This window comes from Cydia amplana, chromosome 8 (genome assembly GCF_948474715.1).
Source record: "Cydia amplana chromosome 8, ilCydAmpl1.1, whole genome shotgun sequence".
Taxonomy (NCBI): domain Eukaryota; kingdom Metazoa; phylum Arthropoda; class Insecta; order Lepidoptera; family Tortricidae; genus Cydia; species Cydia amplana.
The window spans coordinates 13,610,633-13,627,355 of record NC_086076.1 but is presented as its reverse complement, the minus strand read 5'-3'; the positions used below and the strand labels follow the sequence as shown (position 1 = coordinate 13,627,355).

Here is a 16,723-nt window from a genome sequence, read left to right as displayed (position 1 = left end):
ATTAAACTTTCAATAATCAATATCCTTCCTATTGAGAGTTATTGGATTTTGGGATACATCAGATTCTTCTGTACACAAATGGAGAGGATATATATTATTTTGTTAGTCCACGAAAAGTACTGGTCGGTGTTATCATACGATTATAAATATGACATAGGGCCCGATTCTGATTTTAAAATAGACATCTATTAGATATCTTTTAGACATCACCAAGATACGATAACGATATGTTTAAGATCTAACCTGTCAAATTTGACATTTGCGCTATTCTGGAGATACTCTTGAACGATTTCCACAAGATATGACTTAGAGATCCAATTCACATCTAATAGATATCTAACTCGATCTAACGTTTTAAGTGACATTGGCTGCCGAATTGCGCTGTAAAAGAGAACTAGTTGAAATCTAAACTATTACGTATCTAGAATGGATCTAGTACGTATCGTCTCTTGTGAATATCTTGAAGTTCGAATACGGCAGTTTGTACCTTGTTCTTTCTAAACGCTGTTGTTTAATTTATATGCCCAAGTACAGACTTTCATTTACTATATTACCCAAACTAGTATAGTTAGCGCTGAGACTCACTAACCAAATTAAGATCTAGCTGTACCATCGATACTTAAGCAGCCAAGTAGTTGTGGCGCATTCTGATCCGAGCGATGTAAGCGATCCAATTGCGGTTATGTACCAACGGAACGCGTCATTGAGTTATTTCAATTGCGTTCCTTCTGGCTCCCACATTTCCAGGTCCATTTATCTTGGCGGGAGCATAAATTTATGCATATTTTATGAAGGTGCTAGGCGCACACTGTGCTGCGGTACTTACTTAAATTAATCGTACATATTGTACAGCATTACAACTCACGAACCGTATGTTGTTGCGAATTTTATATGGTTATCTTAGTTAGAGGCTACGATTCTGACCCCGTTATCTTGTCGCACTGACATTGCTTTTCCGTAGAGCGTGAATCATATTTTTATCGACCATCTCGATATCGATGTTTATATAATGCAATAGAATTTTCGCCTTTTAAGTCAATGAAAACTTCTTGATTAAAAATAAGTTGATAACCTCATTGGTCTTACGTGAAGCGATAACCTTATATAAATGATTTACCTACTTGCAACTGCATGTCACATTGACAGACGCAATCCCTTGCAAACCGAATGTAAACCGGCGGTTTGAAATTATCAGTGACATATAACTTTAAGTTCTACAGTTCTACACTATCGACATTTAGATGGTCGATAAAAAAACATTCACGCTCTACGGAAAAGCAATGTCAGTGCGACAAGATAACGGGGTCTTTATATTGCTGTGGAAGACTGATCGAAAAGAACTCTTTAAAGTATATTTAAATATAATCTACTGCCACTTCTTAGTAGTAAACAAGAGTTAAGTAATCACACAAAAGTACACGACTTATCATTATTGAATTATTAAATTTTTATTGAATAAATTATTAAAATTTGGACAGAGGCCCTGCAAAACTATTCTGTTTGACTGTATAAGGAAGTAGATATTTAATTATGTAAACAGTATTACATTTTTTTAATAGTTCAACAAGAAATAATATACTTATATCTATTCATACATAGTAGGTACCTGCAGATACAAACTTATTATTTTGAGGCAATTTTCCAACTAACTTCTTAGCAGCTGAAGGATCAAGTAGACATCCCGTAATTTTTATAAACAATATACGACAATTACATCAAAACACGAACATTACAATATATAACTGCACACATCTACCAAAACTAACTTTCATTTGAATCGGGACGGAGAGACATAACTTTTTCAATTTCGCCTGATAGCGACGCCACTGATTGGCACTGCCACAGATGAGGTGGCAACGCATTTCACAACTTTACTGTGAGAAATTTTATCACACGAGAAATTTATATAAGATAAGATAAGATAAAAAATACTTATTCGTAAACATAAACACAGGAGAGTAAATTATAAAAATATGGGAAGGAGAAATTTCCACTAAATGGCCTCATTTCAGAATGATTATGCTAACGACTTCGGATCCATTACTCATATTTTATCGAGGAACATAATTATATCAGATACCAATTTGACCAACCAATGTAATTTCTACATCTAATAATATATACCTACAAGTAAGTAAGAAAAAGGAACTTGTGCGGCAGGTATCCGTCTTGTTAACTAAACTCAGCCGTGTGAGTGCGTAACAAGAACTTGGATTCTAATTCAAGCTGGCTAATCGCACAGACGCTTACGGGCTTACGGCACAGCGGGTGCTGCGGCGCGTAAAACACACACCTCGGAGGACAAATAGCTCTATTAATCACAGTTCGAGGCTCAGGGACTAGTGATGTGCCATAATCCAGAAATATTCTCTAGGCAGACATTTTGGTAAATATTAATCATCGTACGTGTACTAAAGTAATGTTTATTATTAAAGTTTGGTTATGTACGTATATTTGTACATGTGTTTGAAAATCCTCTATTGCTATTTATAAAGAGGTTCGGTATCAAGGTCTTATATTTGCCAAGGTTTTTGTAACCATTGCAATACCTATAGAATTTAGCCTTAAATAAAGACCTGGATTCGATTTCTTAACTAAAATGATTTCAGAAACAAAATAATTACCTACACTTCGCGTTTGTCTTTTGTATCAAATCATAGTTAAAGCGTGGACTATCCGTTTCAATATAAATAAAATAAAAATAAACAAAATGAACGAAGTGAAAAAATACTGTCAATTTTTCTTTTCAGAATGTAATCATAAATTTAGTGTAACCTTGTTTGGAGAAAGCACATCACTACAATTGATTCGATTCCCGTTCAGCACAGGTGGGGAATCACATGTCGTTTCCGAATACTACCCTTTTTTTTGTGTGCTTATATCAGTACAGACGTGTAAAGATTGTTGATTTATTTGAAGGGAAAGCGATTGACATGATGTTAAGAAAGGCTTAAAATTAAAGGTAAAATATTTACGTAGGTAATACCCCTCAGTTTTTTGTGTTAAAGCTGAAAGGAGAGAGGAGGTAGCTGGTGTAGGTAGGTGGTGGCCGTAAGTTGGATGTTGGAATCGCGGGGGCCGTCACGCATTAACATACCTTAAACCTTCCTTATTGATAAGTAAAAACTGAGTGAAAATCCATTCAGTAGTTTTGAGTTTATCGCGAACATAGAGACAGACAGACGCAGCGGGTGACTTTGTTTTGTAAGGTGTAGTAATAGTGATGATTTAAATACTGTTAGTTCAAGCTTGCGTCTAGAATTGTTCGTTTGCCAAAAATTGATAACTAATGTTAATGTAAAAACTTGAACACCGTTACTAATAGTTCATGACTTTCACAATACATCAAAACATCCAATGATACAAATTTTCTCATTTATAAGACAAGTATAATAGTAGTAGGGTTTTTGTGTCAAAAACAATAAAAAGCAACCGTAGGTATTTAATTTTATTTAATTTTTTTGCAACATTGTGAGGCAAACCAGCATTCTCTAATATAATTAACCTAAATGTGACTTAAAAGTCCCTAAAAGTTATCCATTTCCATCTTCCGTCCGTTACTTAATTAATTTTCTCAACAAAACAAAACAAGAACCGACTGATAAGTAGGTACAGAGTATCACGTGTTTTGTCTTAGCTCGCTCCCAGGAAGCGAAACCCGTTTTTTTATAAGAACTTGACTTGGTACTAATTTATTTAATTTCTCCTCTTTTTTTTGTATACTTTGATAAGATGGATGAATAAAGAATAATAACACATTAATAAGTAATTATATTTGTATCTCCTTACATTTCACGGGCCTATAATCCGGTCTTTTGATAGGCTTGCGTGGGGATATAGATCCAACACGTAGAGGCCCCTTGGAGAGCTTTTATGTCATGTAGAAGTAGAACGCCTGCTGGAACTCGTTCACAGGCGCAACAATAGAAACCCATGAACCGGTGGCAGCAGGCATTGGGACTATTGTAGAAAAAGTGAAAAGTATATCGGTCTATGGATTGAAGTGTGGGTGGACAATGAGACTGGGCTATTGTAAAAGAAGTCCGGACACCATAATTATATTATTATTATTAAAAAAGTAAGATATCTCACTCTCTCAAACGCAGTGTACTCATGTTAAACGTGCCATTTTGTTTTTCACAGGTTCAGTGCGCGAATGCTCGAGCGTACATGCCAGGCGTTGGGAGGTCGGCGCGTGGCTACGCTGCTCGTGGTCGGCGGCGGCGCGGCGGCGGCGGCCGTCGTGACGGCGGCAGCGCGCGCCGGCGTTCCGGTGCTGAGAGCCTCGCCTTCACAGCTGCATCTCTCTTATACTATTGCCAACGTGAGTAATACCCCGGCCACACACTTGACGAGTGGCATGGGAAGTAGTGAGGGAAGTATGCAGGGCAGTATGGTGGCCGACAACGAGTAGCGCGGTACACTACGTCTCTGCCTACTTCTCTCGCTACTTCCCGTGCCACTCGTGGAGTATGTGGCCTAAGTATAAGGTTTAGAATTCATTGTGCTTAAACGTATGACGCCACGGGACGATTGGCTGATGGTCGACCGCGGCGGCCGTGGTGATGACGGTTGAGGGCGAACCTCATCTGCGTGCGTGTTAATGGCGTCTGTATACGAGAGACGGTGTAAGATTATTCTCTCTTATACGAGCTAAGCATAGGTCAGTACCTCAGGTATACCTCTAACTAATACCCATAAGACCCACATAAAATGAAAAACGTGCACGCGATGCATTTTTATGCAAATCAAATTCGTATATGTAATATGTATGTACCTATTATATTCCCGGATTTGCAATATTTGATTGAAGTAAATTAGAGCTTCAAAATATAATTATAATATTCGAGGTGTAACTTTTTACACAATATTTATCTACTAGTTCTCATAGAATTATCTAAATTGTTTCCAAAACAATCTGAATACATTTTACTCGGAATATTCAGGAAAATACTATATTAAAACCTACCAGATACCTGTGGCTCGCTGCGAGTAGGTACTCCTATTTTTTGTGATGCAATATTTCAAGCTCCTAACTTTTTTGTACGTTGTAGTTGCGTTTAAAGCGCTTCCGGTTTTTCATAAAGCTTTTTACAAGAAAAGGGCGGTCAAGTAACCGTGTTCAGTGGCTGTCGCCTCGTTTGGCTTTTCGACGACGTTCGTTCGCTTTATAACAGAATACACTGTTTAAATAGCGTCAAGTTGCGACTTTATATCGTTTAGTAAGATAGCGTAACAAGAACCAGTGGAATATGTTCTATTCTTTAACGAATACAGTATCGACTAAATTTTAATAATGATAAATGATATCATCTTGTTCTCATTCGGCCGTATGTCTCGCTCGCACGACCGAAATGCACACGCGAGTCATAACTTCGTACGAATTGACCTCCGGTGAAATTATGTCCCTAAATATTGTTTGTGTGGAATAAACATAAAAATATAAAAACAGAAATAATTAAATTAATTAAAAACATTTACTTATATACACATATTTACAAGTAATACATGGGAGCTAGCTCGGCGCCGGATGGTAGGGTGCCCAGAAGGTTGGTGGTGCGTCGCGAATACGTAGACAAAATAATAAAACCTAAACGCAATATTCAAACATGTAGAAGCTTAAACTAAATGTACCCGTTCATTGAAATGAAATGGCACAAAGGAAAGGATCCATAATATGCATCTGATTTATGTATTAAGCAAAGAGTCGGCTGCACTGCACTTAAATGAACTAGAGGCATTTGCAACTAAATTAAGTGAAACATCTTGCGAGTGCTCTTTTTCTGACTTGAAATTTAAGGTAAAAAATAAGATGTATAAAGTATTATTAGGTGTATAAATTTACTAGCAATCAGCATTTTAGGTAATGTCAATAGGTACCTAATTATAATACGGTGAAAATGACGACTATTAGATAGTACTTATAATCACGAGAGTGTGAAATAGTTAATACATAAATAACTTAATAATGATGATGATGAAAACAATACCTATGATATCGTTAGTTTTTTAAATACAGAGCAATCAATAAATAATCCTTACCGTACAATTCAAATAGATACAAATAAAACATATTGACCACATACAATTTAAAAGAGCTTGTTAAAGCTTAAATCGGTAATTGTGAACAAGTTATAAACTAGGTGACAGAAAAAAACAACGGGTTGCACTCCGGGAGTGTCGACAGAAGTGAAAACTCAATAACTAGTCCAAAATGTCTGCAGCACTATGTATAATTGGAGACTATTATTAATTGACCCATCCTCTTTTCTATTGAAAAACTTTAGTTCCGAAATTGCTGGTCAGTGAGCTTGTTTAAAATTTGAAATTCAAATTTGTAGCGTTAATTGTTTAAAACTCGAATAGAAATTGTAAAGTTACCTTGCAGACCTCGCATATATTTGGTTATGATATTTTGAGTTTTATTCACCAGTACTAGAGTTCACTTTTATTAGCGATTTCATCACGATGTAGCTTTATTGAATTATATTTGAGTGATATAAAGTTAGAATGTAACTGTGAGATCCTCGTATTTCAGCCCGTACAAGATTAGAACCTTTTTCATGTAGAGTTTTTCTTTATTGATTTAAATGCCATCTAAACGAGTGGCCATCTAAATCTTACGCTGTCTCGAGTTTATCATTTTTTCCCCACCTCAAAAAGTGCCCAGCGCCGCTAAAGAAGTTTTCACTTCAAAAATATAAGCAATAAAAATAATACGAGAGCCCCGAGGCTACAATAAATCTGTCATTGTTGCTTCAAGTCGGAGAAAGAAACCAAACTATTATAGCGAAATGAAAACAACATTGCCAGCTACAGGACAATAGTGTGATAAATGCGTTTACTAGTATTGCCTAAAGCAATAAAATCTTAGTAGAAAATGAAACACTTGGTCTGTAATTTTATGATTTTCATGAATACGAAAAGATCATGAAAAAATTGCAATCATGTTTTATTAAGATGAAGTCCGACTAATCTAGTAAGTACTGCACGGCATTTGCTGTTACAAATTGTAAAAATGTCATCATTAATGACAAATTTTTATGAAAATATATTATGACGTTTTAATGACACTACCTCACTTTGTTCTATTCAAGTCGGTGCAGAGTTAAATTAGGCAGACTAAGAAAAATTTAATTAAATAACAACATATTTTGTTCACGTAATACACATAGATGTGTAGCATTGTATACAGCTGCAGGGCTAAGATGGATGGCCGTCTGTCATTTGGCACCATACCCTGTCACGCTCTAACAAGTACGTAAGTGCGAAAGTGACGCATGATATGACAAGTGACAAAAACGCGACCATGATACCGCTGCTGGGCATAGAATATTTGCAGTGCTAAATCAAACAGTTGGATAAACTTGATATTGAATTTGAATAAATGGTTATGATAATAATGACATTACAGTTGGAGAGCGGATGCGAGGCTCCCATGAGCCATGACGAAATGTCGAGACTACGCTAGGAATATGATGATAACATTGTAAACAGAAATACTCAATTTAAATGTACGCGCCGTCACAAATAAAAGATCCACAAACGAACCATTATGAATATTTGTATTTACGATGCAAATATACAAATACGGCGGTATACAGGGTGCTTCCTGTAACAGGAGCAATAAATTAAAGTAAAGGCTGTACTCCTCAAACTGACCAACATTTGTTCAGCAACTTTTAAAAATTATAAATCCTTTAGACTTCCTCTTTTTCATACAAAATAAATATTGCCTTCAATGTACGCCGACATCAGTGTGTTTGACGTTGCTTGTCACGATTTAAACATAACAAAATTTGCAATAGGTACATTGTGTCTTAGAATAAACTTTAAAGTGTAATAAAAATCAAAACATGAGTTATTTTCAAAAGTTGCTGAACAAATGTTGGTCAGTTTGAGGAGTACAGCCTACAGTTTAAATTATTGCTCAGCAGTTTTATTATTGTTACAGGAAGCACCCTGTATAGGTACTTTAAAATGTTACGATACAAGAGAATCATGTTGTTAGTGGTTCACCGACGGTTCCGCCCGTGCACGGCTATTAATCGCGATAAAAGCTGGAACGCCATAAAATAATGCTGGGACGTGACGGGCCTTGTCACGTTGTCCTATATTTTGCCATCAAGCTGTAAAGCTATAAGTAAATGTTGTAAATTTACTTATTTACTGCTTTAATTTACTGCTTTGCAACTCAAATAACTTATTATCAAATAAATCATAATAAATGATTAATTGCTTAGTATATTCTATGGAAGTTTTTAAAAACTGCGACATGATGAATATGAATAATGATGACTCAAGTTACTCTACATATTATTATTATTACCTCCTGCTGGTGAAATGATAAGTGTAAGGCCTGAGTGGACGCTCGAAGCGGAGCATTCGGCGGGGCGTGCAGCGTGGCGTCGGGCTCACAAGTGATTTGAGCAGCGTGCACTAAGTCCGCTACTATACGTTTGCATTTGTTTAACATGCACGCCGCACGCCCCGCCCCGCTGCACGCCCAACTCGAGCGTCCACTCAGGCCTTACACTTATTCGTGTGGCTCATTTAAATAAAACTTAATTAATAACAAATAGTGGTCCTAAAGAAAACCTATACTGATAAGGACAATCAGACTCTTAGTAAAGTAGAACATTTTTTCTTTCTGAAACTCGAGAAGATTTATTTCTCTACATTTCTGTCCTTTGGCGGATTGCCCTGAATACCCTTTTATACTTATAAGAGGCAATTCAAATTATACTGCCCGAATTAAGTACTACTTTTTCCTGATCCTATGTTACCTGTAGCAGTAAATAACCTACAAATTTCTCATAATCACATTTTCACGGCATTTATTGGAGAGAAGATTAGATCAAATCAAATAGTTGGGATTAATTCTCTCCATTTCGTAGTTTTATTCGGGGACAATTTATTTCACGTTTTTGTCCCGAATAACGTTTCTAGACGATTTGTCGTGAAATTTTCGCATCTCTTTTTGCCCGCGATGTGATCATGAGTTGGGTGTCATGGAAAATTATGGCCATTTGTTATCCACTTTAGCGTCGATTACGAAGTGACGTAAACTAATACCGCCTCCTACAGAATAAATACGTAACTGTTGCTCTACATTTTATTTTACTAAAGCTGCACTATTTGCTGCTGTTATAATTATAATTTGCATACAAATAGGTTTTTTTTTGTTTGCAGGAAATACTTCCAATGGAAATCCGTTTAGAAATTACAGCAAGGGAAACTTTAAACGCACTCAGGTACAGATCAAATGATAAAATAAAATTGAATATACCTACGTTGTCATGGATATACTATAAATTAATGGTTTTAATTTCAGGGCTACTCTTCTGCATACTCACTGGCATACCTATACTGTGCTTGCTGAGGAAGACATCTATTCTACTTTAAAACTGCGAAAAGATCTCTCTTCGATACTAGACACCCAACCACTGGATCCTAATTGGCTTTTTCTTCCTTCAAAGTTTTCACGACATGCTATTTTTCGGTATGTATTCTTTTAATTTTTAGAATCGTTTAATGTCTGTAGTTGTACCTACTTATCGAATACGTATTACATCTTACGTTTTATTTGTGCAGGAGACTCGCTAAGATTTCCAGGCTGACACGGGGCGTCGTCGTACTGATATGTGATATCCATTATGCTAAGCTTATTATGGATGAGGCTAAACGTTTTAACCTGCTTGATGGTCATTTTTTTTGGTTATGGATCGACGCATCCCGAGAGATTGATATCTTCCGCAACATCGGCAACCGAACACAGTACAGCGATTCTGACAATTTAGACTTTGATAGCATAAGAGATAAAGAAGAAGCACTGAGAGGCGAGGAATTCGAGCGCAGTAAACGCGGTGATGCAGACAATAATTTGTTAAAAGATACTAACGATCACGTTCCAGCGAAATACCTTGAGGAGGTTTTGAATGGAAGTTCAAATGAAGATAATCGATTTTTAGTAAATAATCGTTCAACAATTTCGTTTTTTCATCATTTAAGTAGGAATAAAAATAAATCAGAAGCGCACAGTATTAACAACAAAATATTAAATATAAGTTTTAGTCAATCGTATGAAAGTAGGCGCAATATTAGTATGGAGAGTGTAAAAAATTATAATGTAAATAACAAAGGCGTTGAAACTTCTAAAATTGAAAACAATTCTATCGAGAAGGATAAACTGTCCTTCCATGTAAGAAATAACGGTAGACGTAATAGTTATAGCAAAATGAAAAATGAATCTTTTAACAAATATGTAAATAGTATAAATAAAAATAACGTATATAATGAAATGAAAACATTATTGCAAAGAGATATAAATACAGAAGAAGATGTACATTTAAGGCATAGGTTAGCACTCACAAGTGATACTAGTGATTTCTTAATGAATCCCACGGTGCAGACCTCCACGTATAAAATAAGAGAATCTATTGAAAAGCGAGGAGAAAGAAAACTCGATAAAGAATATGACATTGATGATAGATCGGAAGCAATGAAAGACAACATTACTACTATAATCGACAGTCTTCCTGTTGGACTATTAGCTTTACATCCCCAGCCTATGAAAATTGGTAAGCAGAACACGTAAAACAATGATAATTGATATATTGCACGTTCATTTGCGATTTGCTTAAAGCGATATGGTTGTGAGCATGACACTTCTAAATGTTGTAGATCGTTCATTCGTCCGAGCGGCAGTGCGCATGGCGGTGGGCGCGTTGCGGCGCGTTTTGCGCGCGTGCGACGCGTGGTCGGCCCAAGCGCAGTTCCTTAGCGATGCCGCCGCCTCCTGCTGGGAGGAGCCCAGTGACGCTGCCGCCGACTTTTCTGCTGATTTTGTCAGGTAAGTGACTTGTAGTCGAGTATCAACAGTAAGTAATAAGTATTACAAATAACGTAAGTTTATTTGCGTCTTAAAATTTCTAAGAATTATAGAATCAGTTACAGAGTTCGGCTAAATAAAAGACTAGGTTCATTTGTTTTCTTATTCTGTCTTTCAAACTTGATCTTGGCTTGCAAGAAGAAAATACATAAAAAAATACGAATAAATATTTTCCCAAGCAGAATAATTTACCGTTAGATTGAATTTACCAGACAATACTCAACTTTGAACGACCCTTGAAAGTTTCCGTCTTGAGTGCAAGCCACGGGTCTGCCGCGATGCCCTGAGAAACAGGGCCCTCAAACGTTTCGTAAACTTTGGCCCCAAGTAAGTAGTTAGGCACCCGGGTGTTTGTTTTTGTCCACGATTAGTATGTACGAACCAGGAGGTCATGTTGACATTACACTTCGGCTACCCATATAAATAGCGTTCATTCAATACCTATGCTTATTTAAGACAGTCCGTTTGTAACGTTATATCTTTGTTCTTTTTTTGATGGAAGGATAATTCGTTTCCAATTTATTGTGAAAGCTATAAATCACTCGAATAAAGCTTATCGGCATCGGCTGTAACTTTTTAAGTGACAATTATTGGAAAAGTTGACACAAAGCCAACGTTGAGTTTAGTGAAAATGTTCTTTCTTATCCTCAAAAGTTGTGTTCGGTTAATGACCTTCTGGGAGGGAACAGGGGCCTATAGTGTTGAGACAGCAGTGAGTGATACCGTCCTTGACCGTGATGGATCTCTCTCATTGCGGCATCTTATTAAAATACTTGTTGTAACCTTTAACAGTCGCCTTTGCCCTCCCTAACTGTAGATCCCGAATGGATTGTGCGGATCATCTTGCAAACGAAATGCTTAATTTATTTTCTTTTTCCGTTCCTTTTGCGTTGAGGTCCGTGTTGTTTGCGAAATTATTCTGATATAAATTTAACTTTTGAGTCGGTAAGCGGTAGGTACTTGCCTACCTTACCTAATTATGAGTAACCACCGATCCGCGTTAAATTTAGGTATGCCTTATTTTGGTTATGTTTAATTTTTACAGGTTTATTTACTTAAATTGACAAGATTTGTAGATCAAAAGTGACTAGATTAAAGAACTAGGCCACACCTTAAACTATATGCAAGGATGTGCGCAGTGTCGTGCGTTTTTTTGTTATTTATGACAGTCGCTGCGTTAACTTAGTGTTAAGCCTATATTCTATTATTATGATAATTTCAATTCTAAACATAATAAATAAATATCCTTGATATATCTCCAATTGCTACTAAGGTTTTATTTCTGGTCAAGTGTTAAAATATATAATAATACATTTGATATCAAATGTTATTCTTTATGATTAACAGCTTCTAATACTAACAGTATCTAGGTACCTAAGTCAGTATCTGCTCAGCATTTAGAAATACGTATTAAAGCATTAAAAAAGTCGACGTTTGAATGCGCTGGATTGAAACTAGGGACGATAATGGAATGGTAACAAGCGTGGAGCATCATCGTAAAAGTAAATTGACTAGCGTCCGAGAACGGGGCAAGATTACTTTTACGCCCTAGTATCTAAAAGGCAAGCTTGCGGTGTATATCGGGCCCGCATTACGCTACATAAAACCTTATCTCGGTGCTGGTCATACTGGTGCTATTCTACACTTTGTTAAGGGTTTCGCTGCGAATGATTTTTCTCGAACCATACATTTTCATTTAATTTTACAACGTTTTATATAATTGTGTAGCAGATATTATTACATAATGTATTCATTATGTTTGAAAATTTACATATTTAATTTATACTCATCGCTGTCTTAGGTAGGACTAAGGGGATATAATAATAAAGATAAAATTTTTGCTTTCGCCATGATATTCCATTTAAGCCATTGTTGAGTAAATATTGATTATCCAACTAGGTCAATTTGTGTAATTATTTTATTTTAGGAATAAATGAAATGCAAATAGCACGAATGTAACAGAAATAGGTTTTCACATTAACTATACGGAAGCGTTCGGTGTCAAACTTTAGCGTTGTGAGTTTTCAAATAAATAATACAAAGAGGCGAGGGCAACCGGTAAACTGGCATCAGAAGCGAAATTCACTGTGCAACCGTGCGTCTGACATGTCCAATGTATCGTTTTGTTATTTTGGATATTATGTATTAGTACAACACATAAGTAACTAACTACTCACATGTTCTTGCTTTGTGACTGGTAGGTAATACGATATTCTTAAATTACAATTCCCATAATTCAAACTGGATTCCCGGTAAATGGCTATTATTGTATGGGTTATAAATCTTTCTATAGTTAGTGTTCGCAATATAAGATTAAGTACATAGTATTTCTTCTACTTATAAAAAATAGTGTGGTGATAGAGAGATAAAAAGCGTTTCGCTATCGTAGCGTGAACGATTATAAACTTGGGTACAGGCACCCAAGTCTACTGAAAAAAGAAAAAACATGTTTCAAAAATGATCGGAATCCACAGTTCATTATACATTCAACGCGTCCCCCGTACATCACAGCGCGTCACGTCATGCCTCGAATTCCCGGAATTCTTTAATTGTATGAACTGGAAAGAAATTAATTGTAACGGTAACGGTTAGGTTTATTTACGGTCGCGGCCTGCGGTGTTCGCGTAGTGTCACACCGACAGTGACGAGGGTGGCTCGAGACTACCCTGTGGTAACCGATATTTAACTAAGCTGGAAGTGCTCTAAACACTCTCTACTTAAGCAAAGTTATTAACGTAATAAATTTTGCCGACTTCTGAACTTTTGCTATGATTATAACCAGCTTAGCTAGCGTAATGATATAAAGTTAATAAATGTATAATCTGATCGTTCATCTTCATTATAAAATATCATCACACCAGCTAGGAATGAATTCGGAAGACATTTGGATCAATCCAACCTATCGAAATTGTATTGAATATTATTTATGCTTATTTGTCACTTTTATTATATTTTATTTTCTCTGTAATAAAACTGTGATGTTATGGACACTAAAAAAATAACAATTATGTGACAGCAGTGAGAGCATATCACTGTATCTTGTTTTGTACCAAAAAAAATTCAAGCGCGTTTGAAAATTCAAGTCCGTCTGAAAGTTCACTGTCAATTCATGTATGTTTCACAATAAAACAAGATCGTTTTACGCGACAAAGGTGACTGGGAAAATTCGAAACGCATTTTGAGCGCTGTTTGTCAACGAGTCAAAGTGGAAGACAGAACATTATCCTGGTTTTGTGGGCTTACGTTTCAAATTCAAATTCGTGTGGCTCAACTCCACAATCGTAATCTTACCAAATTAAGTTTCGTGATTATAGGTAATGGTTTCCCTTAATATTAATTACATAGTAATTTATTTCATTACATAGGTATGAAGTTTTACTTTGATATGGCGGCGCCAAAATAACATCAAGTTTGTTAAAATATACGTCATCACTAATGCTTTCGTAAAGTTTTTAAGAGCGGTATGTATATTATTGGAAAATTATTGGAAAAAAGGTTCCGTGAACCTCTCAAGTACCTATGGTTTCAGAATGAAAGATTTAGGGAGTTGCTCTTGACCCCTTTAATAGTGGCATGCACCGAGAGGCAAGAGTTACGGTCTTCAAAGCGTTATTCAATGAAATACGTGATCGGCGTGCGTATGTGTTTCGGCGCCACAGTATAAACGCTGAATATTCCATGATGATGGATACAGTACTGTGATATTAGTATTGTCGCTTTTGAATTCGTTTGATCATGAAAACACGATTGCGTTTATTTATGTACACGCTCACTCTGTTATAATCGAGGTTTTATTGTTAATTAACGCTGGGGCAAGGAAAGGTTTTTTTGTGCCAATGTCTAGTAGATACCATAAAATATGATAAATGCGAAAGTATCTCTGTAAATAAGCGTAAGTATCAGTGTTCGCAAATATCGGAACATAGCCTCTATTATCAATATGTTAGAGTTAGACCGAGATAAGTCTAAAAGTATTTTAATAACATACCTACGCAGTCCAACTGTTATAAATTTAAACGTCATAATTTCATAGAAGTTCGACGTTTAAAATAACTCGTTGCAGACTTATCTTGGTCTAACTTTAAAAGCACTTTTTCATTTTTGCCAGAATGTAAAGAATATTTTTTAAGGTGATAAACGAGAGAGGTATGCGCCGTCGTGCTTGTAAGCATATACATATGTTTATTGCAGTAACTTGAGTAACTTAAGTTGTAAAAAATTACTTGCCAGATTTGTGATTGCGCGTTCCGGACGTGTGACTAATGGCGCTCGCCGTCCTAACTGGCACTTAAATTAGTTGCCAACTTCGCGGCTATCTAAACAATTTTTAAACGAGAAACTTTTCAGTTTAACTGCATTTCTGATTCGGGATAAACTTGGCGGAGACTTGTTTCTTGAGAATTGTGTTTTAAGGATTTTTTAGAAAGAAACTGGTGAGAAACGTCGTTGATGTGTGGGTTTATTGGAAAATAGGAACTTTTTTTACTTTATTGTCTTCGGTTAACGCGATAGAAATAAAACTACGTAAATTAATGGATTTTGGACGTATACCCTGTCTTATATGTTTTAGTTTTTTGTTCATTTTAGCACCAAATTTCAAAGTTCAATATAGGTATATTTTACTTTTACGAGTATTTGCAATATTTCATGACTTAAATTTGTATAATCGAAACAATTTTTTAATTCACATCCTACAAATTCAGGGTCGGTTGTACTAAACCGTCTGTAATCGTTAAAAACTCCGCTAAATTTTACCGAATCTTTTTGTTTTTAGTGTTCCGTACAAAACTTTGTTCACGGAACACTTATGGGATCACTCTGGTCTTGCAAATCGGTTAAATGTGTTTTTTTATATTGGAATCTACTTTAAGAACAAGAGCGAAAAAGTTCCGAGCACTCGCTACTCTTGTTTACTTTTTGCTGGCAAACATTTGCCCCAAAGCTGGATCTAACCCTCACATCATACAAAATCCACACACAAAAAATTGATAAATTTTCAGTTCAGATATTGTTTCGTAAATTTATTCAACATGATTTTATAAATAAATGAGGTCTTTGTCTTTATAAATGCCTACCTACTTCATTACAAGGATAATAATTTTCTTTTACACTGTTACTTTTAATACACTTTTATAAGCGCTGTACGGATATGATGGTCGTTCTTGTCTACGTGACAGCGTGATAAAACGGTGTCCGTCACTTTCTTTCCCACGGTGTTAAACAGTGACAGTTATTTTATCACGTGGATAAAGATGGATAAAGCTATCCATAATAGGCTGGCTGGTGGCCTAGCGGTAAGAGCATGCGACTTGCAATCCGGAGGTCATGGGTTCAAACCTCGGCTCGTACCAATGAGTTTTTCGGAACTTATATACGAAATATCATTTGATATTTACCAGTCGCTTTTCGGTGAAGGAAAACATCGTGATGAAACCGGACTAATCCCAATAAGGCCTAGTTTACCCTCTGGGTTGGAAGGTCAGATGGCAGTCACTTTCGTAAAAACTTAGTGCCTACGCCAATTCCTGGGATTAGCAAGCGGACCCCAGGCTCCCATGAGCCGTGGCCAAAATGCCGGGACAACGCGAGGAAGAAGAAGAAGAGACTGTTATTACTTTTACACTTAAAACTGATAAAGGTGAATAGATATGTATGTAATATTTTATTTGTAGGTACACGTCAACTGAAACTAAGTAGTTTCAAAACTTTGCAAAAAATCGACTTTAGCTTTCTTTATTTACAGTTGTAACAATGGATTGTTTTATTGTTATGTTGGGCTAAATCCAAGTCAATCGCATTATAATAAATCGGGTGAGAGTACACGGCGCGGCG

General features: G+C 36.2%; 1 protein-coding gene and 1 long non-coding RNA gene across 3 annotated transcripts in view; one reads left to right on the top strand and one right to left on the bottom strand.

Moving 5' to 3' along the window:
* LOC134650177 (uncharacterized) overlaps positions 1 to 16,723 on the top strand; it is a 77,816-nt gene that overhangs the window by 28,042 nt on the left and 33,051 nt on the right. For both annotated transcript variants that reach the window (XM_063505070.1, XM_063505069.1), the window contains exons 2-6: positions 4,144 to 4,324; positions 9,193 to 9,254; positions 9,335 to 9,502; positions 9,595 to 10,580; positions 10,684 to 10,852. In XM_063505070.1, the coding sequence (XP_063361140.1) occupies positions 4,144 to 4,324; positions 9,193 to 9,254; positions 9,335 to 9,502; positions 9,595 to 10,580; positions 10,684 to 10,852 (1,566 nt within the window). The remainder of the gene's footprint in view (positions 1 to 4,143; positions 4,325 to 9,192; positions 9,255 to 9,334; positions 9,503 to 9,594; positions 10,581 to 10,683; positions 10,853 to 16,723) is intronic.
* LOC134650363 (uncharacterized) overlaps positions 185 to 16,723 on the bottom strand; it is a 282,213-nt gene continuing 265,674 nt past the window's right edge. The window contains exon 2 of the long non-coding RNA XR_010097041.1: positions 185 to 278. This is a non-coding gene — a long non-coding RNA (uncharacterized LOC134650363). The remainder of the gene's footprint in view (positions 279 to 16,723) is intronic.